Genomic DNA, 25,582 nt, shown 5'->3' with positions numbered 1-25,582 from the left:
TTATTCCCATGGGAACAGCTCTCGAGGAACATCCGCCATCTTCTCCTGGAATATTTTATCAAAGGCTTCAGCTTGGGCCACTGTGAAGTAATTTTTCCAGTCCCCAGAGATGCCTGACAAACATGAAATAGAGACTCAGATCAGATCGAGGGGTAGGTCTTAAGTTCCCAACCCATCTCCTTCTGGATCTTTTCCTTCTGTCCACTTCACATGGTAATTGTAGCTAGTAGAGCAGAATGACCAATGGCTCATTGGTGGGTCTCTATACTTCCTGGCAATCATAGCTATTTACACTTCCACATATCCGGAAACAATTTACTATATTCTCCTCTCTCCCAACCCATACTGCATACAATTCATCAGCAATACTGCAGCTATGTGTTCTGATACATCCAGAATCTGGCCACTTCTCACCACCTCTATTTCTACCACCTTGGCAGAAGCCAACATCATGTCTCACCTGGATTATTGTATTAGACTTCTAACTAGTCTCTCTGTTTTCGATCCTTCTCCATTATAAGTTATTCTCAGAATGGCAGCCATCTTGATTCCTTGAGAAGCTAAGCCAGATCATGTCTCTTCCTGCTCAAATTCTCCAAAGACTTCTGGTTTCACTCTGAAAGTGCTTATGGCTTCAGGTGATTTGGTCCCTGTGCTTTCTCTGACTTCACCTCCTGTGACCACCCATTTGCTCACTCTGCTCCCTCACACTGAGTATTCTTATTCTGCCTCAAACATTCACCCTTCTCAGGCTATTTGCATTTCCTGTTCCTTCTTCCTGGAATGTTGTTCTCTCAGATACATCTATGTCTTGCTGATTTGCTTCATTGATGTCTTTACTCCAATGTAACTTCTCAGTGAGGCTCTCTCCCACCACCCAGTTTAAAATTGTAAATCTCCATCCTTGCTGTATTTTACTTCATAACACTTATCACATATGATATGCTATATGTATTTCCTTTGTATGTGTGTGTTTGTCATATGTATCTCCAATATATGTAAGTGTTAGAAAATCATAAACTTTTCTTTTCTTTTTTTTGATGAGGAAGATTAGCCATGAGCTAACATCTGTTGCCAATCTTCCTCTTTTTGCTTGAGGAAGATTGTCCCTGAGGTAACATCTGTGCCAATCTTCCTCTATTTTGTATGTGGGATGCTGCTACAGCATGGCTTGATGAGTGGTGTGCAGGTCCACGCCTTGGACCCGTACCCATGAGCCCCAGGCTGCCAAAGTGGAGTGCCTGAACTTAACCACTATGCCACCAGGCTGGCCCCACAAACTTTTCTTTTTAATTGACAAAGACTTAGTGTTTCAAAGAGTCATAGACACTGTGTACTCAAATGTTTGTTGAAAGGATGACTAAAAGGATGAGGAATGTACTATTATTACCTCCATTTTAGATGATTAAAAAAAGACTTGGAGAGGTTACGTAGATAGTGATGGATGTGGATTTGAAGCCAAAGATTTTTACACCAGAAGCAATACTCTTAATTATATGATGATATTATTATTTCTATATTATATAAATTAATACTTATGTATTATATTAATACAACTAAATTAATGAATTAATTAAATGAATACATAGCAACATAATTATAATTTTATATAAATTAATACATAGAAATATAAATTATATACTCAAACTATATGCATAAAAGTAATATAACAGAACATCTAATAAATAATTGGTGCCCTAGAAACATCCACTGTTACTCTCATGCTCATCATTTTCTTCATTATTAGAACAATTTTCACCGTTATTGATTTCTGAGGCTCATGTATCATCTGTAACACACTGGACTTATGAGAAGACAGAAAGAGCTCTTGAGGCACCAGAGTCTCTGTAAATTCAATATGGCAACCCCCTATTAAACTTCAGTCCAGATGAGAGAATCCAATGTTTTTGTGCAGGAGCCTCAAGTTCTAAATTGTCCCCATCTTCAAAATCCTACAAATCCTTCTGATGTAAATTTCTATTTCTACTAGTTTCCTTAGTTTTTGTCTCTTAAAAATCTCCCCAAACTCTTGTGTATTAGTTTGCTAAGGCTGCTGTAACCAGGCACCTCATACTGGAGGCTTAACAACAGAAATGTATTTTCTCAGAGTTCTGGAGGCCAGGAGTCAGAGATCAAGGTGTTGACAGATGTCGTTGCTTCCTTCTGAGGCTGTGAGGGAAAGATCTGTTCTAGGCCTCTCTTCTTGGTTTATAAATGGCCCTCTTCCTCCTATGTCCTCATATCTTCTTTCCTCTGTACGTGTCTGTGTCCAAATTTCCTCTTCCTTTAGGGACACCAGTATTATTAGATTACAACCCACTCTAATGACCTCATTTTAACTTAATTACCTCTGTGAAGACCCTCTCTCCAAATATGGTCACATTCTGAAGTACTAGATGTTAGGGCTTCAACATATGGATTTTTAGGTGGACAAAATTCAGCCCATAACATCTTGGATATGCATACACCTTTAAAAAAATTCTGTCAAGCAGTAACATATAATAATGGCGGAATGAGTGAAGTTTTGGATGAAGTTTATTAAAGCGTCAGGTCATACAATATTTACTGATCTAGTGTTAACAGCTATACTTCAACGATTTTGATATTCTGATGTGTAATATATTTATATATGTCATAATAGGGTGGACAAATAGCTTGTTAATTATTATACTTTACCAACTCCATATGTAGTTTATAATCCAATATATTTGTATTATATTGTAACATATTAATTTATAGTTTGTAATGCAACTAAAATGATCATATAGCTTGTTGATTATACTTTAAACCAAATTTCTTTAATAAATTAATATATTATGTTTTTGTTCATTCTGTTTATTCAACAAAAGTCATAGAATTTCTATTCCATGCCAGACACTATCCTGTAGAATAAAAATAATCAAGGGTACTAACAACAACAATCGGTTAGAGAAAACGATCTCTTTTATCTGAAAATCAGACAGGTCACCAGTAACGGACAATCTAACAGCCAGGCTTGTTCTAAGTAAAGTTGGTATGTGTAGACCACGAGAGGCAATAAAAAGTATTTTTCTTGTGTCCTGATCAGAAAAGGTCCCCAGTCATCATGGAAGTAGCTGAAAAAAACAGCCCTTGGCATAGAACAACCAACATTTCATGCAGCTTTTCAGTACATCATGATTTATACAACTAGTTGTCTAACTATAATTGATATAATTAATTTTAAAATTAATCTTGGATCTGTATGTGCCTCCCAGATAAAAGAAAGGACACAGATCAGACCTGGGTAGAGACACAGGATATTAATCCTTTTCATTTCTTCCCTTCTTTCTCTCTTTCTTTCTTTGTTACCCACAAATACCCCAAATGCTTAGTTTACTCTGTCCTAGAATAGTGAAGTTGCAAAGCATGAGGGTTATAAATTTAGTCTCGAGCATCAGAGACCAGGTTTTCAAAGGGACTTGTGTCTTACTAGCTGCATCAGGTATCACACTTTTCTGAGGAAAATAGTACCCAATCAGATTGTTGTGATGATTCAATTGCAAACTACATATGGAGTTAGATCATCAGCTTAGCAATAATAATCAGATGGTTTGTTGATAACTATTATTATCAGTATTATATCTATCCCTCTCAACTATCTACACTATATAACAAATCCTATGAGTAATCGGAAAAGGTTGAAATCCAATATGGTTGCCTTCTGGAGGAGTCATCCTAGACAAGAAGAAAGAGTGGGTATAGTCATTGAATTATGCACCAAATTTGATTCCACTCTATTTTGTCCCTGCCAAAAATCTGGGTTGTTAATTCTCATTGCCTTTCTCTCCTAAGCAATCATCTTTTGTCCTTTTAGCCATTTCACACAAGCATTGTACATAAATATACCATTTTAAACTCTGCCAAACCCTAATACATGAAAGGAAATCTAAGAATGGACAATCTCTCTCTGCTAGGTATTCCCTTTACTTCTATTTTAGTAAAGTGTCAAAGTGTGGGATTGCTACAGGTCTTTTTTTTAAAACAACAGAAATATTTTTTATCACATCCTGGAAGCTAGAAGTCCAAGATCAAGGTTTCAGCAGGGTTGGTTTCTTCTTGAGGTTTCTCTACTTGGTGTGTACATGGCCGTCTTCATTGATCTTCTCTTGGTTTGTACATATGCCTGTGTCTGTATTTCCTCTTCTTGTAAGAACACCACAATATGAATTGGGGCTGAGCCTAAAGATCTCATTTTGACTTAATTACCTCTTTAAAGACCTTATCTCCAAATACAGTTACATTATGAGGTACTGGGGGTTAGTAATTCAACATATGAATTTAGAGAAGACAGAATTCAACCTATACACTCCTCCTTCTGGCCTCCACACCCCCAGTTCATGTTATTCTCACACACACAATACATTCACCCCATCCCAACTGCCCAGAAGTCTAAACCCTTTACAACTCTAAGTCCAAAATTTAATTTTTTTTTAAATTTTTTGTTTATTGCAGTAACATTGGTTTATAACATTGTAAAAATTTCAGGTGTACATCATTGTACTTCTATTTCTGCATGGACTACATCATGTTCACCACCAAAATACTAATTACAACCCATCACCACACACATGTGCCGAATTATCCCTTTCACCCTCCTCTCTCCCCCCTTCCCCTCTGGTAACCACCAATCCAGTCTCTGTCCCTATGTGTTTGTTTATTGTTGTTATTATCTACTACTTAATGAAGGAAATCATACGGTATTTGACCTTCTCCCTCTGACTTATTTCACTTTGCATTATACCCTCAATGTCCATCCATGTTGTCACAAAGGGCTGGATTTCATCGTTTCTTATGGCTGAGTAGTATTCCATTGTGTATATATACCACAGCTTCTTTATCCATTCGTCCCTTGATGAGCACTTAGGTTGCTTCCAAGTCTTGGCTATTGTGAATAACGCTGCAATGAACACAGGGGTGCATGTATCTTTACAAATTGGTGTTTTCAAGTTCTTTGGATAAATACCCAGCAGTGGAATAGCTGGATCATATGGTAGTTCTATCCTTGATTTTTTGAAGAATCTCCATACTGTTTTCCACAGTGGCTGCACCAGTTTGCACTCCCACCAGCAGTGTATGAGAGTTCCCTTTTCTCCACATCCTCTCCAACACATATTGCTTCCTGTCTTTTTAATTATAGCCATTCTGACGGGCATGAGGTGATATCTCATTGTAGTTTTGATTTGCATTTCCCTGATAGTTAGTGATTTTGAACAACTTTTTTTTTTTTAATTAATTTATTTATTTTTCCCCCAAAGCCCCAGTACATAGTTGTATGTCATAGCTGCACATCCTTTTTTTTAGTTGCTGTATGTGGGACACAGCCTCAGCATGGCCAGAGAAGAAGTGTGTCGGTGCGCGCCCGGGATCCGAACCCGGGCCGCCAGCAGCGGAGCACACGCACTTAACCGCTAAGCCACGGGCCTGGCCCTGAACATCTTTTCATGTGTCTGTTAGCCATCTGTATATCTTCTTTGGAGAAATGTCTGTTCAGGTCTTTTGCCCATTTTTTAATTGGGTTGTTAGTTTTTTTGTTGTTGAGATGCATGAGTTCTTTATATATTTTGGAGATTAAGCCCTTATCAGATGTATGGTTTGCAAATATCTTCTCCGAATTGTTAGGTTGTCTTTTCGTTTTGTTGATGGTTTCCTTTGCTGTGCAGAAGTTTTTAGTTTGATGTAGTCCCATTTGTTTATTTTTTCTATTGTTTCTCTTGCCTGGTCAGATGTGGTGTTTGAAAAGATGTTGCTAAGACCGATGTGGAAGAGCGAACTGCCTATGTTTTCTTCTAGAAGTTTCATAGTTTCAGGTCTTACATTCAAGTCTTTAATCCATTTGGAGTTAATTTTTGTGTATGGTGTAAGGTAAGGGTCTACTTGCATTTTTTTGCATGTGGCTATCCAGTTTTCCCAACACCATTTGTTGAAGAGACTTTCTTTTCCCCATTGTATGTTCTTGGCTCCTTTGTCAAAGATTAGCTGTCCATAGATGTGTGGGTTTATTTCAGGGCTTTCGATTCTATTCCATTGATCTGTGTGTCTGTTTTTGTGCGACTACCATGCTGTTTTGGTTACTACAGCTTTGTAGTATATTTTGAAATCAGGGAGTGTGATACCTCCAGCTTTGTTCTTTTTTCTCAGGATTGCTTCAGCTATTCGGGGTCTTCTGTTGTTCCATATAAATTTTAGGATTCTTTGTTCTATTTCTGTGAAAAATGTTGTTGGAACTTTGATAGGGATTGCATTGAATCTATAGATGGCTTTAGGAAGTATGGACATCTTAACTATGTTAATTCTTCCAATCCAAGAGCACGGAATATCTTTCCATTTCTTTGTGTCTTCTTCAATTTCTTTCAGAAATGTTTTATAGTTTTCGGTGTACAGATCTTTCACCTCTTTGGTTAAGTTTATTCCTAGGTATTTGATTCTTTTTGTTGCAATTGTAAATGGGATGGTATTCTTAATTTCTCTTTCTGCTACTTCGTTGTTAGTGTACAGAAATGCAACTGATTTTTGTATGTTGATTTTGTATCCTGCAACTTTACCATATTCGTTTATTACTTCTAAAAGTTTTCTGGTGGATTCTTTAGGGTTTTCTATATACAAAATCATGTCATCTGCAAATAGTGAGAGTTTCACTTCTTCCTTTCCAATTTGGATCCCTTTTATTTCTTTCTCTTGCCTGATTGCTCTGGCTAGGACTTCCAATACTATGTTAAATAGGAGTGGTGACAGTGCACATCCTTGTCTGGTTCCTGTTCTTAGAGGGATAGCTTTCAGTTTTTCACCATTGAGGATGATATTAGCTGTGGGTTTCTCATATATGGTCTTTATTATGTTGAGGTACTTTCCTTCTATACCCATTTTATTCAGAGTTTTTATCATAAATGGATGCTGTATCTTGTCAAATGCTTTCTCTGCATCTATTGAGATGATCATGTGATTTTTATTCTTCATTTTATTAATGTGGTGTATTACGTTGATTGATTTGCGAATGTTAAACCATCCCTGCATCCCTGGAATAAATCCCACTTGATCATGGTGTATAATCTTTTTAACGTATTGTTGTATGCGATTTGCTAGTATTTTGTTGAGGATTTTCGCATCGATGTTCATCAGTGATATTGGCCTGTAATTTTCTTTTTTTGTGTTGTCCTTGTCTGGTTTTGGTATCAGGGTAATGTCAGCTTCATAGAATGAGTTAGGGAGCTTCTCCCCCTCCTCAATTTTTTGGAAGAGTTTGAGAAGGATAGGTATTAAGTCTTCTTTGAATGTTTGGTAGAATTCACCAGGGAAGCCATCTGGTCCTGGACTTTTATTTTTGGGGAGGTTTTTGATGACTGTTTTGATCTCATTACTGGTGATTGGTCTATTCAAATTCTCTACTTCTTCTTGATCCAGTTTTGGAAGGTTGTATGATTCTAAGAATTTATCCATTTCTTCCAGATTGTCGAATTGGTTGGCATATAGCTTTTCATAGTATTCTCTTATAATCTTTTGTATTTCTGAGGTGTCTGTTGTAACCTCTCCTCTTTCATTTCTGATTTTACTTATTTGTGCCTTCTCTCTTTTTTTCTTGGTGAGTCTAGCTAAAGGTTTGTCTATTTTGTTGATCTTTTCAAAGAACCAGCTCTTGGTTTTATTAATTTTTTCTATTGTTTTTTTGGTCTCTATTTCATTTATTTCTGCTCTGATTTTTATTATTTCCCTTCTTCTACTGATTTTGGGCTTTGTTTGTTCTTCTTTTTCTAGTTCCTTTAGGTGCATTGTTAGATTGTTTATTTGGGATTTTTCTTGTTTGTTGAGATAGGCCTGTATCGCTATAAACTTCCCTCTTAGAACCGCTTTTGCTGTATCCCATAAATTCTGGCATGTCGTATTTTCATTTTCATTTGGCTCCAGGTATTTTTTGATTTCTTCTTTGATTTCTTCGTTAACCCAGTCGTTGTTCAGTAGCATTTTGTTTAATCTCCATGTATTTGTGGCTTTTCTGATTTTCTTCCTATAGTTGATTTCTAGCTTCATACCGTTGTGGTCAGAAAAGATGCTTGGTATTACTTCAATCTTCTTAAATTTATGGAGACTTGTTTTGTGGCCTAATATGTGATCAATCCTGGAGAATGTTTCATGTGCATTTGAAAAGAATGTGTATTCTTCGGTTTTTGGATGGAATGCTCTGTATGTATCTACTAGGTCCATCTGTTCTAGTGTGTCGTTTAAGGCCAATGTTTCCTTATTGATCTTCTGTTTGGATGATCTATCCGTTGGTGTAAGTGGAGTGTTAAAGTCCCCTACTATTATTGTGTTACTGTCTATTTCTGTTTTTATGTCTGTGAATAATTGCTTTATATATTTAGGTGCACCTACATTGGGTGCATAGATATTTACAAGTGTTATATCCTCTTGTTGGATTGTTCCGTTGATCATTATGTAATGACCTTCTTTGTCTCTTTTTACAGTTTTTGTTTTAAAGTCTATTTTGTCTGATATGAGTACTGCTACCCCAGCTTTCTTTTCATTGCCATTTGCGTGGAGTATCTTTTTCCATCCCTTCACTTTCAGTTTGTGAGTGTCTTTAGGTCTGAAGTGTGTCTCTTGTATGCAGCATATATATGGGTCTTTTTTTATCCAGTCAGCCACCCTATGCCTTTTAATTGGAGCATTTAGTCCATTGACGTTTAAAGTAACTATTGATAAGTATGTACTTACTGCCATTTTTTAACTTTTTTTTTTCTCAGTGTTTTAGTAGTCCTTCTCTGTTCCTTACTTCTTCTATACAGAATTGATGGTCACTTTAGTTTGACCTCTGTCTGAAAGATGTACTCTTTAACTCCCCTCCTCCCTCCTTTTATGTTTTTGATATCATATCTAACCTCTTTTTTGTGCATTTGCATCCATTGCCCTCTTATAATGGAAATAGATAATTTTTCCTATTTGTGGTCTTCTCTTTTCCCCTTAAATCAGTCCCTTTAACATTTCTTGTAGCACTGGTTTCTTGGTGACAAACTCCTTTAATTTTTGCTTATCTGGGAAAATTTTGATCTCTCCTTCCATTTTGAATGATAACCTTGCTGGGTAGAGTATTCTTGGCTGTAATTTTTTTCCTTTTAGCACTTTAAATATATCGTGCCATTCTCTTCTAGCCTGTAAGGTTTCTGCTGAGAAGTCAGCTGATAGCCTTATGGGGTTTCCTTTGTATGTAACTTGACATTCTCTTGCGGCTTATAGGATTCTCTCTTTATCTTTAATTCTGGACATTTTGATTATGATGTGTCTTGGTGTGGGCCTCTTTGGGTTTATCTTGTTTGGGGCTCTCTGAGCTTCCTGTACCTGGATGTCTGTTTCCTTCCTTAGGTTAGGGAAGTTTTCATCTATTATTTCTTGAAATAGGTTCTCTGACCCCTTGTCTCGCTCTTCTCCTTCCGGGACACATATAACACGGATGTTAGTGTGCTTGACGTTGTCCCAGAGGTCCCTTAGACTGTCCTCACTCTTTTTAATTCTTTTCTCTTTTACCTGTTCACCTTGGGTAATTTCTTCTAGTCTTTCTCCCAGCTGACAGATCCATTCTTCTGTATCCTCTACTCTGCTTTTGAGTCCCTCTAATGAATTTTTCATTTCCAGTATTGTATTCTTCATTTCTGATTGGTTCTTTTTTATATCTTCCATTTCTTTGTTGACATTCTCACTGAGGTCATCTATTCTTCTCCCCAGATCAGTGAACATCCTTAACACTCTTAGTTTGAACTCTCTGTCGGGTAGGTTGCTCATTTCTGTTTCACTTAGTTCCTTTTCTGGGGTTTTGTCCTGTTCTCTTACTTGGAATGTATTCCTTTGTCTCCTCATTTTGCCTCTTTCCCTGTGCTTGTGTCTACGTATTAGGTAGGTCAGCTATGTCTCCTGCTCTTGGATAGGTGACCTTATGTAAGTGATGCCTTAGGAGGCTTCCAGTGTGCTTCCCTCAGTTCTCAATGTTCCAGGGGTGACCCCTATGTGGGCTACGTGTGTCCTTCTATTGTGGCCTATTTGCTCTCCCTGTAGGCGCCCAGGGAGGCTGAGTTATGCTCCTGGCCAGCTGTTGTAATGCTCAGCTGCTTGTAGTTGTTGTGGGCCCTTCAGTCTCTTTATCAGGTGTGGGGAGCTCCAGCACAGTTGGCTGTGAGCTCTAATACCACATTTATGTTGCAGTATTTCTTTTAACTGAGTAGGCCCCCAGTGTGGCAGGTTGTTAGGCTCAGGGCCTTACAACTGCTGTAAGCCTCTAGCCTATTAGGTCTCTTGTCAGCTCTCTGAGGATTGCAGCTGGGTGGGGCTGGCCTCAGGCACAGGAGCACCCAATTGTTTCAGGCTTTGGAAGGTGGGGCAAACCTCCTATGTGGGTCTTTGAGAAGCACAAGTCTTCTGCAGCTGACAAGTCCTGTTGCCCACAGGTCCACACACACAGTCAACACAGTCCTGCCCCATGTGAGCGCCCCGACCTCCCTAAGCGGACCCAGTCTCTCCACTGTGGGAGCCCCACACACTCCGCCACCGCCCCACACTCTCCACCCACTCCTTGTGCACACCCTGCCCCGCTCAAGTCGGCTCAGTTGCCAGGCTGCAGAGAATCCAGTCACCAATCTATGCAGGCCCACAAGTTGTCTGAGGGCTTGTTGTTGGGTGGGGCCAGTCTCTAGGGTGGGCTGCCTGCCCTGGCTGAGCTGGATTAAATTGGTGCTCTAGCGAGTGGAGCAGACCCTGGGCTAGCAGGCCTCAGGGAGAACTCCAATGGCGTCTGTGTCAGCACGCCCACACCAGGCCACAACAATGGCCGCCGCCAATGTCCCAGTCCCTGGAGAGGTCTCACCCCTCACCAAGATGCACTCAGGGCCTATTAGGTGAGTCTCTTTTCACCAAAGCACTGTGCACCTTTCTTTCTGGTGATTTTAGGATGCTTTCTGGAACGGGTGAGTTTGTGCATGGGCCCTTTAAGAGCCAGTTTTAGTTTCTTTGTGAACCGGGTTTTCTGGGGGTGCTCCCCAATGCTTTAGTAGCAGGCAAAGTCAGATATTATGCCGCTGGTCTCGATTGTGCTGGGTCCACAAAATGCCCACAGCGGGTGCGCTCCCCGGCTCTGGACCCCGCGCCTCCAGGGAGGGTGCGTACCAGTGAGCTGCTCCCGGCGGCCGTGAAGCTGGTGGCTTGTGAAGGCGGCGTTTTTCCTCCCCAGAAGGGAGTCTCTGCCTCTTCTACCCCAGTTAGGATTGTCCGTTGTTGCAGGTGTTCCTCTTATCCAGTTTTCAGTTCTGTCTCAGGGGTAATTTTTCCACGAGTAGTTGTAAATTGGCTGTGTCCACGGGAGGAGGTGAGTTCAGAGTCTGCCTACACCGCCATCTTGACTCCGCCCCTCCAAGGGTTCCCCCAAATTTAATTTAAATACCATGTAATAAAGGCATAAGTGAGCCTTGAGGTAGAATTAATCCTGAGGCAAGATTCCTCTCCAGCTGTGAACCTGTGAAACCAAACAACTTATCTACTTCCAAAATACAATCGTAGGAAAGGCATAGGATAGATATTCCCATTTCAAAAGGTAGAACTCAGAAAGTAGAAAGGGATCACAGGTCCCAAGCAAGTGCAAAACCTAGCAGGACAAATTCCATGAGATTTTAAGGCTCAAGAATGAGCTTCTTTGTCTTGATGCTCTAACCTCCTGGCCTACTAGGGTGGTGGCTGCCTCCCCCTCTGCCCTGAATGGCAGCTGCAACCTGCTTGAGGTCTTTTGAACCACTTAATTTCTTCTTTTTATGGATCACCATCCTGGACATATTTAACTCTGGACTTGTGAGCAAATTAGCTCCTACTTCAGACTGTAGACACTTTTCATTCATCTCGTGCCCAAGGATATGGACACAACTAATCTTTCATCGTAGAGGGCCTTACAATGTCTGATAACAAGACAGGCTCTCAGCTAAGTGAAAAGTCTCTCCTCTCTCCTGTTTCCAGTTGAGTCATTCTTTATATGTTTCTTTGTTCAGGATAGTTCTCCATGCTAAATCACCAGAGGGGTAGCACAACATGACCATCCCCAATCCTGTCCTCATTTCCCAGGTCAATCCCAGCTGGCAGGTTGGCAGCAGTAGTGAATTAACCTGATCAGTGTTTGTAGAATGGATATGCACCATGTCAAATCCTGAGGAGAGAGAATCTGAATGACCTCCCATGAGTCAGATGACCATTGCAGTCCTAATCAACTTCCTCCAAGTGCCAGAGCCCACATCAGTACTATGAAAAGAGACTCCCTGATAAGGGCACCTGAGAAGTTCTCTGGGTGATGAATAAATAGAGTTGATAAACTCAAACACTCCCTAGTCCCAAGTATTAGTGCCCTACTGTAAGCCCAGAATGCCCTCCACATATTCTGACATATTTTGAAGGCAGAGCTCCATTTTCTTTTACCTTTCCTCATAAGTGATCCATTCTCCTCAAGTAAATGATAAGCATGCAGGAGGGTAAAATTGGACATCTTGTTTTCTTTCATGACCTTGAAGGAGCTATTCTTGAGGAGAGAGTTCAGTTCTTCTGGTTCTAACTTCTTGCCCAGGAATTGGCAGATCTTCTGTACTGTGCTTCTTGTGTCCTAGAAGAAGAAAAAACAAGAAAGAAGATGACAAAGAAGATTTTGTGTTTTCTAAAGACACTTTTAGAAAGTCTTCTAGATAATTATTATCAGGATTAAGGAAAGAAATGTTCAGGGATAACTTGACAAAGATCGTAGGGATTGGTTTCAAATCCTGGAGGTACCATCAGTTAATACTGTTTTCCATAATTAACATTTGGACAACATACATAGTTTCATAATATCTTCTTATATATTGTCTCAATAATTAGTCCTTGGCATATGATCCTGGGGTATTATTATAAAAAATTGATTTTATAATCAGAAAGACTTTGGTTTGAATCATATACCTTCCTCTTAGAGCTATAATGCTTTAAAACATTTCTTTATCCCATGAGCCCTCATTATAATCTAACCAGAAAACATGTAACTATAGAAGTTCCTTCAATAAATGTTCATTTTGTGGCTTTAAAGCATAATTACTGGAAGGTATGGGAGTATGTACCTGAAGCAGCTAAACTTGTTACAAAAGTCTTGGTGAAAATGAAATTCATATAGAGGTCATAGAGGATTGGACAAAAGTAGCCAGTGGAAGATGATGGGAAGTAATGTTTCTCACAAGCAAAAGCCTGTGTTTATGTTACTTTCTCTTTTCTCCAGGGTACCACTAATGGGCAAAGTTCATCTTCCAATGGTTTAATCACCTTACTGGTTTTGATCACCATATGACAGCCTTTCCTGCCTATTACTGTTCACTCTAGTCCTTGGCCTGTCAGAATAATTACACAGACTGATTTCATGACTTTATCTTTCTTCCCTCATTCAATCTGGGGTGTCAAGCAGTCAGAGAGACCTCTGTAACCAAACTTGTTTCTATGCAATGCGTCTTCTTCCTCAGTCCCTTCCCACCACTAGGTTATCAGCAGCATCATGTGCCCTACCTCTAGAAATTTTAGAACCATTGCCAGTGTGAGCCAAAGCCATTTTATTCTCTCTCAGTGCATTAAAAAAAAAACCCTTTAGATATTTTAAGATGGAACAAAGAAGAGAACATGAAGAAAAAGAGCATGAAGTTGGGCGGTGTCACCCAGAAGTAAGGCAATTAAGACCAGGCATCTATTCTCACTCCTAATGACCCATCACACGGCTAAACTTTGACTGAGAAGGTGGAATAGAGACACAGAGGAATGGAGGAAAGCTAGAGGGAGTGAAGATGGTGGTGAGAGGGTGTGTGCTAACCATAAGAACCATAGTTACCCGTCTCAGCTCTTCATAACTCAGTATCAGGAAGTTCTCCTTCCCTTTCATGGACATCCAGCCATGAATGTGGTCAAACCAGGATCCATATGGCACTGCATATTGGGGGAAGGTGCAGAAAGAGGGGGTAGATTACCAAGGCTATGAAAGCAGGGATCCATCTATTATGTTCACTCTTGTGGGCACCATTAATAGCACAATGTCTGGCACATTTAAACTTGTCCTAACTAGCTGCTGAATGAATGAGAGTAAAGATGAAGAAATACTATCTAACATCATGCATTTACCTTGTAATGAGCCTCGTTTATTTGGAGCCGGCTCTGTACCCAGTTTTGAATGGTCTCTAATGATATCCTGTCCAGAGAGCCATGTGGCCTGAGGAATGGTATTCTTGCTGCCTCATATATGTTCAGTGTTTAGAAATTTTGGTTGATAGGTCATTCCCACAGCCCTTGAAGATATTTTTGCTTCTTCTTGCCTTCATTGTTGTTATCGTAATTATTGTTTCTTTGGAAATTATCTGTCTTTCCTCTGGTTTAAGATTTTCTTTCCTTTTTTCTATGAAAGGTTTCCTAGAGACTAAGTGAGGATTTTTTTTGTAATAATTCTTTTTGAGGCTCAGTGTGGTTCTTCAAACTGAGATTTCATCAATGCAGGAAATTCTCAGGCATGTTGCCTTAAAAACTGCCTTTTCCTATATTTTATATTGTATTCTACAGAGCTAAATCTTCTCACTTCATCCTCCATATCTCAACTATTTGATATTTTGTATGCTGTCTACCATGCACGAGCACTTCTTAACTCCAAAATGTAGTGGGAAATTAAATATAAAATGAGAATTTTACTTAGTTAAATTATCATTCAAGAATGAGCATAAAATAAAGAAATTTTCAGGCCAAATACTGAAAGAATTCACAACTTTTGTTATGAGACAACTAGTGTAAGTTATAGACTAAATAGACTAAATATAAAGTGAATCCAAGAGAAAGGAACATCCAATGATTCAAAGAAGAAATCAAAAGAGAAATTTAAAAAATCGTGAAACAAACAAAAATGGAAGCACAGTATGTCAAAACTTAAGGGATGCAGCAATAGGAGTTCTAAAAAAGGTATTTTATAGCTATAAATGCCTACAATAAGGAAAAAAATCTCAAATAAGCAATTTAACTTTACACGTCAAGGATCTGGAGAGAGAAGAACAAACTAAACCCAAAGTTATCAGAAGGAAGGAAATAACAAAGATCAGAGCAGGAAAAAAAATGAAAAAAAGACCATAAAACAGTAGAATATATTAACTAAAATAGGAGCTTTTTAAAAAGAAAAACAAAAAAAAATTGACAAATCTTTAGCTAGACTAAAAAAAAAAAAGAGCAGACTGAAATAAATAAAATATGGAAGAGGAGCCATTATAACTGATGCCACATAAATACAAATGATCATAAGAAACTATGAAAAATTATATGCTAACAAATTGGATAACATAGAAGTAATGGGTAAATTCCTAGAAACATACAACCCACAAGATTAAATCATGAAGAAATAGAAAATCCCAATAGTCCAATAACAAGTAATGAGATTGAATCAGTAATCAAAAATCTCCCAACAAAGAAAAGCCCAGGACCAGATAGTTTCCCGATAAACTCTTGCAAATATTTAAGGAAGAATTAATACCAATTCCATCAAATTTCAAAAAAATTGAAGAGGAGGCAATACTCCTAAAGTCATTTTGTGAGGCCAGCATTGCTCTGATACCAAAGCCAGATAAGGACACTATAAGAAAAGAAAAGTACAGACCAATATTCCTGATGAATATAGATGAAAATATCCTCAGCAAAATATTAGCAACCTGAACTCAATAGCACATTAAAATGATCATATACCATGGGATGCAAGGATGGTCCAACACATGCAAATCATTAATGTGATACACTACATTGCAGAATGAAGAATAAAAATCATATGATCATTTTAGAAGATGGAGAAAAAACATTTGACCCAATATTTGCATGATAAAAACACAAGTTATGTATAAAAGGAACGTTCTTCATCATTATAAAGGTCATATGTGACAAAACCACAGCTAACACTATACTCAATGGTGAAAAGTTAAAAGCCTTCCCTCTAAGATGAAGAAAAAGACAAGGATGACTACTCTCACCATTCTATTCAACATAGTTTAGAAGTTCTAGCCACAGCAATTAGGCAAGAAAAATATCCAAATCAAAAAGGAAGAAGTAAACTTATCTTTATTTTCAGATGACATGATCTTATATATAAAAAAAACCCTAGACTCTATCAAAAACCTGGTAGAATTAATAGTCAAATTTAATAAATTTCCAGGATACAAAATCAACATACAGAAAACAGTTGTTTCTACACACTAACAATGAACTATTTAAAAGAGAAATTAAGAAAGCAATTCCATCTAAAATAGCATCAAAAACAATAAAATACTTAGAAATAAATTTAAACAAAGAGGAGAAAGACTTGTATACTGAAAACTATAAGTCTTTGATGAAAGAGATTGAGAAGACACAAATAAATGGGAAGATATTATATGTTCTTGGGTTGGAAGTATTAATGTTGTGAAAATGTCCTTACTATCCAAAGCAATCTACACATTCAATGCAATCCTTATCAAAATTCCAATGGCATCTTTCACAGAAGTAGAAAAGAATCCTAAAATTTGCATGAAATTACAAAATAACCCGAATAGACAAGGCAATCTTGAGAAAGAACGAAGCTGGAGGCATCACACTTCCAGATTTCAAGTGTTATTACAAAGCTATAGTAATCAAAACAGTGTGACACTAGCATAAAAATAGGCATACAGACCAGCGGAAGAGAATAGAGAGTCCAGATATAAATCCACACATATATGGCCAAGTAATTTTTGACTAGGGCACTAAGAACACACAATGGGGAGAGGATGGTCTCCTCAATAAAGATTTTTGGGAAAACTGGATATCTAGATGAAAAAGAATGAAACTGCACCCGTATATTACACCACTCACAAAAATTAATTCAAAATGGATCAGAGTCTCAAATATAAGTGCTGAAACCATAAAAATCCTGGAAGAAAAATTGGGGAAAATTTCCTTGATTAGATTCGCAATGATTTCTTGGATAAGACACCAAAAACACAGGCAACAAAAGCGAAAATAAACAAGTAAAACTAAAAAGCTTCTGCACAGAAATGGAAACAATCAACAATTTGAAAAAGCTACCTACAGAATGGGAAAATATATTTACCAACCTATATATGATAAGGTGTTAATATCCCAAATATATAAAGAACTCATACAACTGAAAAACAAAAAAAAAAAAAAGCAAATAATCCAATTTAAAAATGGGCAAAGGACCTGAATAGATATTTTTCCAAAGAAGACATACGAATGACCAGTAGGTGTATGAAAAGGTGCTCAACAGCACTAATCATCAAGGAAATACAAATCAAAGACACAATGAGCTATCACATCATACATGTTAGGAGGGCTGTTATCAAAAAATAAAGAGATAACAAATGTTGGTGAGGACGTGGAGAAAAGGAAATCCTTTACACAGTGGTGGTGGGAATGTAGTCTGGCGTAGCCATTATGAAAAACAGTATGGCAGTTCCTAAAAATTTAAAAAATAGAACTACCATATCACCCAGCAATCCCTCTCCTGGGTATATATCTGAAAGAATTGAAATCAGTATCTTGAAGAGATATCTGCATACTCATGTTCATTTCAGTATTATTTCAGCATTATTTACAATAGCTAAGATATAGAAACAACATAAATGTCCTTTGATGGATGAACGGATAAAGAAAATGTAGTATATATACATACACATATTTTATATTTTTATATTTTATTTTCTATTTTATATTTAATATATAATGGAATATTATTTTCTATTTATATATTTTTTATATTTATGTATATTTTATATTTACATTTTTTATTTATATATATTCCATATATTTATAATGGAATACTATTCGTCTATAAAAAAGAAAGAAATCTTGCTATTTGCGGCAACAGGGATGAACCTCGGGGGCATTAGGCTAAGTGAGATAAATCAGACAGAGAAAGACAAATACCATATGGTATTACTTACAGTGGAATACAAAAAAAAAGCACATTTCATAGAAACAGAGAATAAAATGGTGGTGGCGAGGGGATGTGCAGAGAAAACATGGGGAGATATAGGTGCAAGGGTATAAATTTTCAGTTATGAGAAGAATAAGTTCTGAGGATCCCACATACAGCATAGTAACCTATAGTTAATAATTTGGTGTTATGTACTTGAAAATTGCTGAGAGTAGATCTTAAGCAGTCTAACCACACACAAACAACACGCACAAAGATGTGATAATTATCTTGATCTTGGTAATCATTATACAATGTATAGCTATATCAAATAATCATGTTTAAATATATACAATTATATTTGTCAATTATTTATCAATAAAGTTAAAACATAACATTTTTGAATAATTACCTTCAAAATTAAGAAAAAGACAAGTATTACCACTATCATCACTTCTATTCAACATTGTCCCAGAGCCCTGGCCAATGAGATAAGAGAAGAAATAATAAAGATGACATATGTTTAATAGAAATGAAGGTGATATCATTACTTAAAGGTTATATTTATACTTCATTGAAAATCAAAGAGAACCTACAGGAAAACAATGAGAGTTAAGAAAAGAGTTCATTCAGATTGTTGAAGACCCAATTAATATTCAAAATCAGTTACATACACAAATCAGGGCCAAGTAACTGGATAATGTAATTTTAAGATGTTATTAATCTAGAAGGAATGAAATGCATCTAAAAAACTGTTGCAACCATTTATAGAAAAAAAAATCCTAAAGGACCGTGTAAGATATTAAAAATGCTTTAGATAAAAGGAGAGATAAACAATGTCTATAAAAGAAGAGATAAACTAAAATAAATATGCCAATTATCCACTAATTTTCTGTAAAACTACTATAATGACAATCATAAAAATACTGAAAATAAGGAGTGTCACTGAGGATATGGAGTAACAGGAACTGTCATATGCTATTTGTGGGAATATAAACTGACATAACCATGCAGGAAAATAGATATTATCTTTTAAAATTGAAAATTCATATTTGCTATGCCTTAGCAGTTCTACAATTAGGTGTATAAACCAGAAAGAAAGTCAAGCACATGTACACCAGAGAAGCATTATTCTGAAGAGCCTTAAAGTTGAAGCACCTCATTTAATTTCTAACTTTGGGCATACAAAGTGTTGGGAGAAGCACTGGGGCAAAACTAATGCCTTCAATGATGCTTGCAAACAGCAATTACGGTTCATTCATTTTGATACTCCTCTTGGCTAAACCTAACCTAGCAGGGCTCACGGTGCTGGTATGGTCAGCCTTGGGAGGTGGGATCCAGAGTAGAAGACCACACAGGCCATGAAAACGTGCTTGGGATCCTTTGCATAGGGAATCGTATGATTCAAGGTTCCCAGAGCATGGGTGATGAAAGGGTTGCAAACTCGAGGAGTCCTATAGACTCTTTACCTCACTGGGGAGGAAATGTGTCCACAGCAGGGGACCTCCTAAGACTTTGTTATCATGTATGATCCAGAGCTCTGCTCTCAGACTCAGGATCCAGAGCAGGGACTCCTGTTGCCTGGATCTCAGGACAATATTCCCTAGGACTTAAATTCCCAAGTTTTCTTCACTGCTATGGGGGAAAGGATTTGAACTGACATTCTACAGGGCTGCAGACAACTCAGGATATTGATATTAATTCATAACAAGAAAGATTTTGGTGTTGGTGGTTCTTGACTGGATAAGAAAGAGGCCTGTGTGTGAGTTTTAAGGGACAGATAAGCAAGATATTGGGATAGTGGTGAAGTTTACAGGATATGTCTTCATCATTCGCCACTATTGATCGGACTTTCCTGGATTCCTAGGAAGACCTGAAGCACAATTCAGAATGCTTTGTGCACCAAACGGCAAGATCAAATATAGCACTGATGAGGGAGGTGTATTCTTCATGTCTGGGCTTCCATTAGGGTTTCAAGGTTGCCTTTTTTCTTAAAGAGTAACCTAAAGGAAAGCAGAAGATGGGACTGAAGAGGTCAGCCAAGATCAGCTCAATAAGAAACACGACTGCCTGCTTTGAAGATTGGACTTTATGCTGAGAGCAAACAATTCAGGAAATGTGAACTGTTCAATATTTAACAGATGATTGCAACATAGCCTATAAAGGCCAAAGAGCATGAGGTGAGGACGCCAATAATGAGTGTGTCTTGTGAATCTAGATGAGAATTAACAGTGGCTCTGATAATAAAGCACCAATGGAAGGGGTGACAAACAAATATTCACTATTTAACAAAGGTGTATTAGCTGCTTAGTATGTGGCAAGCACTACTCTAGGACCTAGGGTCAAGAATGAACAACACAAGGAGCTTATATTCTAGTGGGGAGACACATGCAATAAAAAAATAAATAGAATACATACTCATTGGTGATGAATACTAAGGTTAAAAAAAGTTAAAACTGTAGAGATGGGGAAAGATGGTATTCTATATAGTACAGAAAATGAAGACTTCCTTAAGTACAGAGACAGTGTAACAGATACCAGAATGAAGATATGAATCAAGGTCATGGGTCTCTAATAATAAGTAGACAAAGGAAAATGCTGACGGGCATGGGAGTGGGATGGGAAACAGATGGCACTTGTGAGATGTCAGAATCATGCTAAGCTTGGGTAAGGAGTGGTTCTATTTATTTAATAAGATCAACCTGCAGTGGGAGCATTTTGGGATATGGGGGGAAATGTGCTCAGTTTTGAATGTATTGAATTAGAGGTGTCTGTGGCCCTCTCCATTGAAGACATCTATGGACTGTTAGAGAATCAGATCTGAAGCTAGGAAGACATGTTACAACTGAGATATGTGACTTATCATATAGTTGTGAGAAAAATTGCAAAATTTCTATATCCAAGAAAGCCTGGAAATTATTCATAATTAAAAGTATAGAGATCCAAGACAGTTCTGATGGCCTAGAGTTTAAACTTCTGCCTGCTCCACTTCAGCCACCCAGGTTTGGTTCCCACACACAGAACCACACCACTCGTCTGTCAGTAGCCATGTTGTGGTGGCCACTCACATAGAAGAACCAGAATAACTTACATCTATACACAAGTATGTACCAGGAGTTTGGGGGTGGGGGAAGGAAGTAAAAAGGAGGAAGATTGGCAATGGATAATGCTTACATTTCTGAGACAGCACAAGAGGATTAAGGGAGTTTTATAAAGACACATCTCAAAAAGGCTGGAAAGTCAGGATTGTATTGTCCTGGAAGCCAATGAAAAGTTGATTTTCAGACAGCCACAAATGAAGAGAGAAGAGAAGAATACTAGCATTCTGTGTTAGTTTAGACAGGAACAGGAGACTCGGAACATAGCTAGGATGGTTTATGATATGGAACCTGAAAGGCTGGCTGGGGTTCTGCTGCTCTGCAGGAGAGAATATGGACTTCAAAAATTTGGGTGGCAGTGGTCATGGAGCCCAATACCCCCAGGAGGGTGAGATGTAGAGATCTCAGGTTGGGTGTAAGATGAGGTCTGATAAAGGCCTCTGACAATCCCCCAGCTTCCATATTTTATGTTCACTCACCATTTCCTTGGATGAACCATTCAAAATATTGTTCCAGTGACTCTGGTTTTTTAATAAAATTCGAAATGCTATAGAAAAAATAACCAGACACAAGAATATCTCTGGGATTTCTGATAAGATAAATCACCTTAAAGAGAAAAATGAGATAACAAAAAATCAATACAGTCATTTCTCATCCTTCTTTATCTTCATATAAATATAGAAAGAGCCAATTCCTAGAAAATGCCTATTAAATACCAATGGATTCTTTTAAAAATTAGTTATTGCATTCATTAACCAAATATATATTTTTAAGTTCCTATGAACCAGTCACTGGGGTCATACTAAGAATACAACAATAGAAGAGGAACGCATTGTCCTTTCCCTCTGGGGTATCATAGTCTGCTCAGAATGGGAAGCAACCAAAGGTTTGAAAAGGCGTGTGGTAGTATATTTGTGTAGCATAGTTTAAAGATTACTACGAGGAGAATGGATTAATAAACAGTGCTATATTCATAGATACACAGCAGACATTCAGATGGTATAAGTCTATGTATATGAAGTTCAAGAACAAGCAAATTAATCTATAGAGTGAGAAGTCAGGAGACTGATCACCTCTGTGGGTGGGAATTGATTGGGGAGGCACATGAGGGAGTTTTCTAGGGGAGTAGAAATGTTCTAAATCTGGATCTGGAAGGTATTTACCCAATTAGCAGATATTTGGTCCTATGCAGAATGTCCATAAGACATTTGGTCCATAAGACATGTGTTCATGCCGAAAGGACTTTGATATTTGGTCCTGTCCAAAATGTCTGTGAAGACATTGGGTCCACACACCAAAAGGTCCTTGATATATGATCAAAAAGCATTTGGCATAGAAGAAATATGCTCATGGATGCTTTGGAGGGGACTACATGTCACAGACCTTTTGGCATGGACCAAATGTCCTACGGCTGTTTTGAACAAGACCGAATATCAATGACTTTTTGGTGTGGACCAAATGTCCTATGGATGTTTTGAACAAGACCAAATATCAATGACCTTTTGGTGTGGACCAAATGTCCTATGGATGTTTTGAACAAGACCGAATATCAATGACCTTTTGGTGTGGACCAAATGTTTAAGGATGTTTTGGACAGGACCAAATGTCCAGCAAGGAGTTAACCCGGTTGTGTACATATGTAAAGATTCAACAAGCTGATACTTAAGATTAGTGCACACATACAGACACACACATGCAAGAACACTTGGCATTTGAACATCTGACTTATACTCTGAGTTCTGCACCAACTTTCTTTGTGACATTATCCTAGGCCCCAACTCTCTCTATGCCTCATGTTCTCCACAAGGGGATTTAACAAACACCAATAAGACACACGTAAATGAATGTGTTATAAATCAGCCCGGGAAGTGATGGGTTAAAGAAAAACAAAACTTAATCATACCACAACACACTGTGAAATTTCCAAGAAAGGAGATATTATTCTAAACTTCACAATCCAATTTAAGCATAAAACATTTTTTAAAAATCACAAACCAATGAGCACCTTCCAGCAAAGTATGTTTCTAAAAACAATCTGAGATATGGTAGACCCTGGATACCCGTGGCCCCTCCTGGGGATCATCTGTCAGCCCCATGAGAGATTCCTGTGTCTGCTGAGCTCAATAGACAGCTACACATAGGAAGACGTAGTAGTTAGAAAAACCAGCCATGGTGCCAGAGCAATCTCGCTGGATTTAGGCATTGATTTATGAATGAGCTGCTTCCGTATGGGCAACTCTATGTCTTATACTTCTACCTAAGTGGCAGGAGGCATTTACCTAATCAAGATTGGCTAATTATTTTTTTAGAGCAACAGAGGGGGCTTATCTAGTATATAAAAGAATAACATATTCTAATTTGGTTTAAAATATGGGTTTCTAAGATTCTGGTGTTATCGTTTCACTTTACATCCGGTCTACATCTGGCTGGTACAACTTGTGGAGGGGTCTACACCCTTGTACTCAAGTATGGCCCCTGGCATCACCAATGCAGAGTCTGAGGCCCACCCCAGACCTACTGGATGAGGCTGTATTTCAACCAGATCTCCAGGGGACTCCCAGGCACATTAGAGTGTAGAAAGCATTGACCAAACATCTTGATTATTGAGCACTGACCTTGGCCTTGGAACTGAAGAGAGACTTGGGGATGAGTTGGATGGGGAGGTGGGAGGTGATGAGGAGTGGGCCTTCCTTATCCTTTAGTAAATTATAACCATACTCATTCTCTATCCAGGGTGAGCGGTCCCAAATGGGCACAGATTGGATCCACTTGGGATCCCCCTTGGAGGAAATCAGGCAGAGAATTTCAATCAACCAGTTTGTTCCTGGAGAAAGAAGGAAAAATGATGGTCACTCATTTTAATCTGACTTTTTAAAAAATTGTGATAAAACACACATAACATAAATGTACCATCTTAAGCATTTTCAAGTGCACAGTTCAGTAGTATTAAGTATATTCACACTGTTGTGCAACCATCTTGCAAGACTAACAGTCTGTACCCATTAAACAACAACTCTCCATTTTACCCTCCCTTCAATCCCTGCCAATCGTGGGCAACTACCATTCTACTTTCTGTCTTAAGGAGTTTGATTACTCTATATACCTCATCTAAGTGGAATTATGTCATATTTGTCATTCTGTGACTGGCTTATCACTCAGCATGTTGTCCTCACTGTTCACCCACATTGTGCTGTGTGTGTGAGAATTTCATTCATTTTTTAAGGCTGAATAATAATCCATTATGTTTATATACTACATTTTGTTTATCCATTCATCTGTCAATGGGCATTTGGGTTGCTTCCACCCTTTGACTATTTGCTTAAATCCTTTTAACATGTTCCCACTGCCCTTAGCTTTTTACCACCTCGCCACTTCCAACATTTTCAGCCTCAGTCCTTGCCCAATTTACTGTCCCTCTATGCCCTCCCCTGATAGAAATATGATCCACATCCTCTCAGTCCCTTGAATTTGCTCTTTTCTAATTTCTGGCCATTGTCCATGCTGACACCTTTAGCTGAAAATATCCCTTTTCACTAAATAGTTTCACATTCATTCTTTCATCTCAATTTAGATGCTGTTCCTTCTACTTTTTTTTTGTGGCTGTTATAGTTGTGTTTATTCATCCCTTCCCAGGTTTATTGAGGTGTAACTGGCAAAGAAAAATTGCATCAATTTAAGGGGTACAGTGTGATGATTTTATATGTATATACATTGTGAAATGATGACCATTATTAAGCTAATTAATGTATCCATAATCTCACATAATTAACTCTTTTTTTCTATTTCTTCTATAAGGACTTCACTTGTCACCCTCCTCCACTACTCCATGCAAACACCTGACTATGCCTAAGGATCTGATCCTGTTTCCTTACCTGATTTGGGGTAAGTCACTATTACAACATCTTCATCCTTAAACACAAAACTCTCCAGTGCTTCTCTCAGGACTTCAGGTACAACAGTCGTGTCAGGGAGCGGTATCCCTTCAAACCAAATATACCCACCTGACATTATGATGAGCTGTTTGTACCTGGTGTTAGAATCTCAGCTGTAGCCACTGTTGGAGGTTGTGGCAGCTGCTGGGAGATCAGTTTTTATACTAAAGCTAAAACAATTATTAATCTCTCCTGGTTTATTGAGGAGTTTGTTTGCTGATAAAGAAAAGTGGATATTGATAGAGGATCCCAAGGTTGATGATATTGAGCAACCATCAAGTCTTTCAGAGAACATTTTGGGGTAATCTGAGTTTGAATTCATCAAAGGGAACCAAGAATTCAATAACAATCCCAAGCATGTAGAATGTGGACAAATTTAAAAAATGGTTTCAGCAAGCTTTATTTTTTAGGACGGTTTTATATGTGTAGAAAAAATGTGAAGATAGTGTAGAGAGCTCTCAGAGTTCATTCTTTCTTCAGATTTCCTTAGTTTTTCCCTCATGTCCTTTCTCTGTTCCAGGATCCATCCAGACACCACATCACATTGAGTCATCGTGTCTTCTCAGGCTCCTCTTGGCTGTGACATTTTCTTAGACTCTCTGTGT

The 25,582-nt window shown here is 38.0% G+C and overlaps 1 protein-coding gene across 2 annotated transcripts; it reads right to left on the bottom strand.

Annotated features, from left to right (window-relative positions):
* LOC101388623 (sulfotransferase 2A1-like) lies at positions 1-25,053 on the bottom strand. Of its 2 annotated transcripts, none has more exons than XM_087422278.1 (6): positions 24,918-25,053; positions 23,661-23,869; positions 21,525-21,651; positions 13,853-13,965; positions 12,454-12,634; positions 1-113 (listed from the first exon to the last, which is right to left on the bottom strand). In XM_087422278.1, exons 1-6 carry the CDS (start codon positions 25,051-25,053, stop codon positions 1-3), a joined length of 879 nt encoding a protein of 292 aa, XP_087278404.1. The 2 variants fall into 2 exon arrangements, with proteins under 2 accessions (XP_087278404.1, XP_004440265.1); XM_004440208.3 differs by having other exon boundaries at positions 13,871-13,965.
* Positions 25,054-25,582: the final 529 nt, after the last annotated feature.

The sequence above is a fragment of the Ceratotherium simum genome, chromosome 33, assembly GCF_057802395.1.
Source record: "Ceratotherium simum simum isolate JZ-2026a chromosome 33, ASM5780239v1, whole genome shotgun sequence".
Taxonomy (NCBI): Eukaryota; Metazoa; Chordata; class Mammalia; order Perissodactyla; family Rhinocerotidae; genus Ceratotherium; species Ceratotherium simum.
Note: the sequence above shows the minus strand (reverse complement) of the source record. Positions and strands in the feature narration are given on the sequence as shown.

Excerpts from the sequence above, each read along its gene's own strand:
- LOC101388623 (XM_087422278.1), bottom strand. The coding sequence starts at position 25,053 with ATGTCAGGTGGGTATATTTGGTTTGAAGGGATACCGCTCCCTGACACG. Across the intron at positions 21,652-23,660 it reads TCTTCAGTTCCAAGGCCAAG|GTGATTTATCTTATCAGAAA; the intron begins GTCAGTGCTCAA and ends TTTCTCTTTAAG. Across the intron at positions 13,966-21,524 it reads ATGGTTCATCCAAGGAAATG|TGCCATATGGATCCTGGTTT; the intron begins GTGAGTGAACAT and ends CCCAATATGCAG.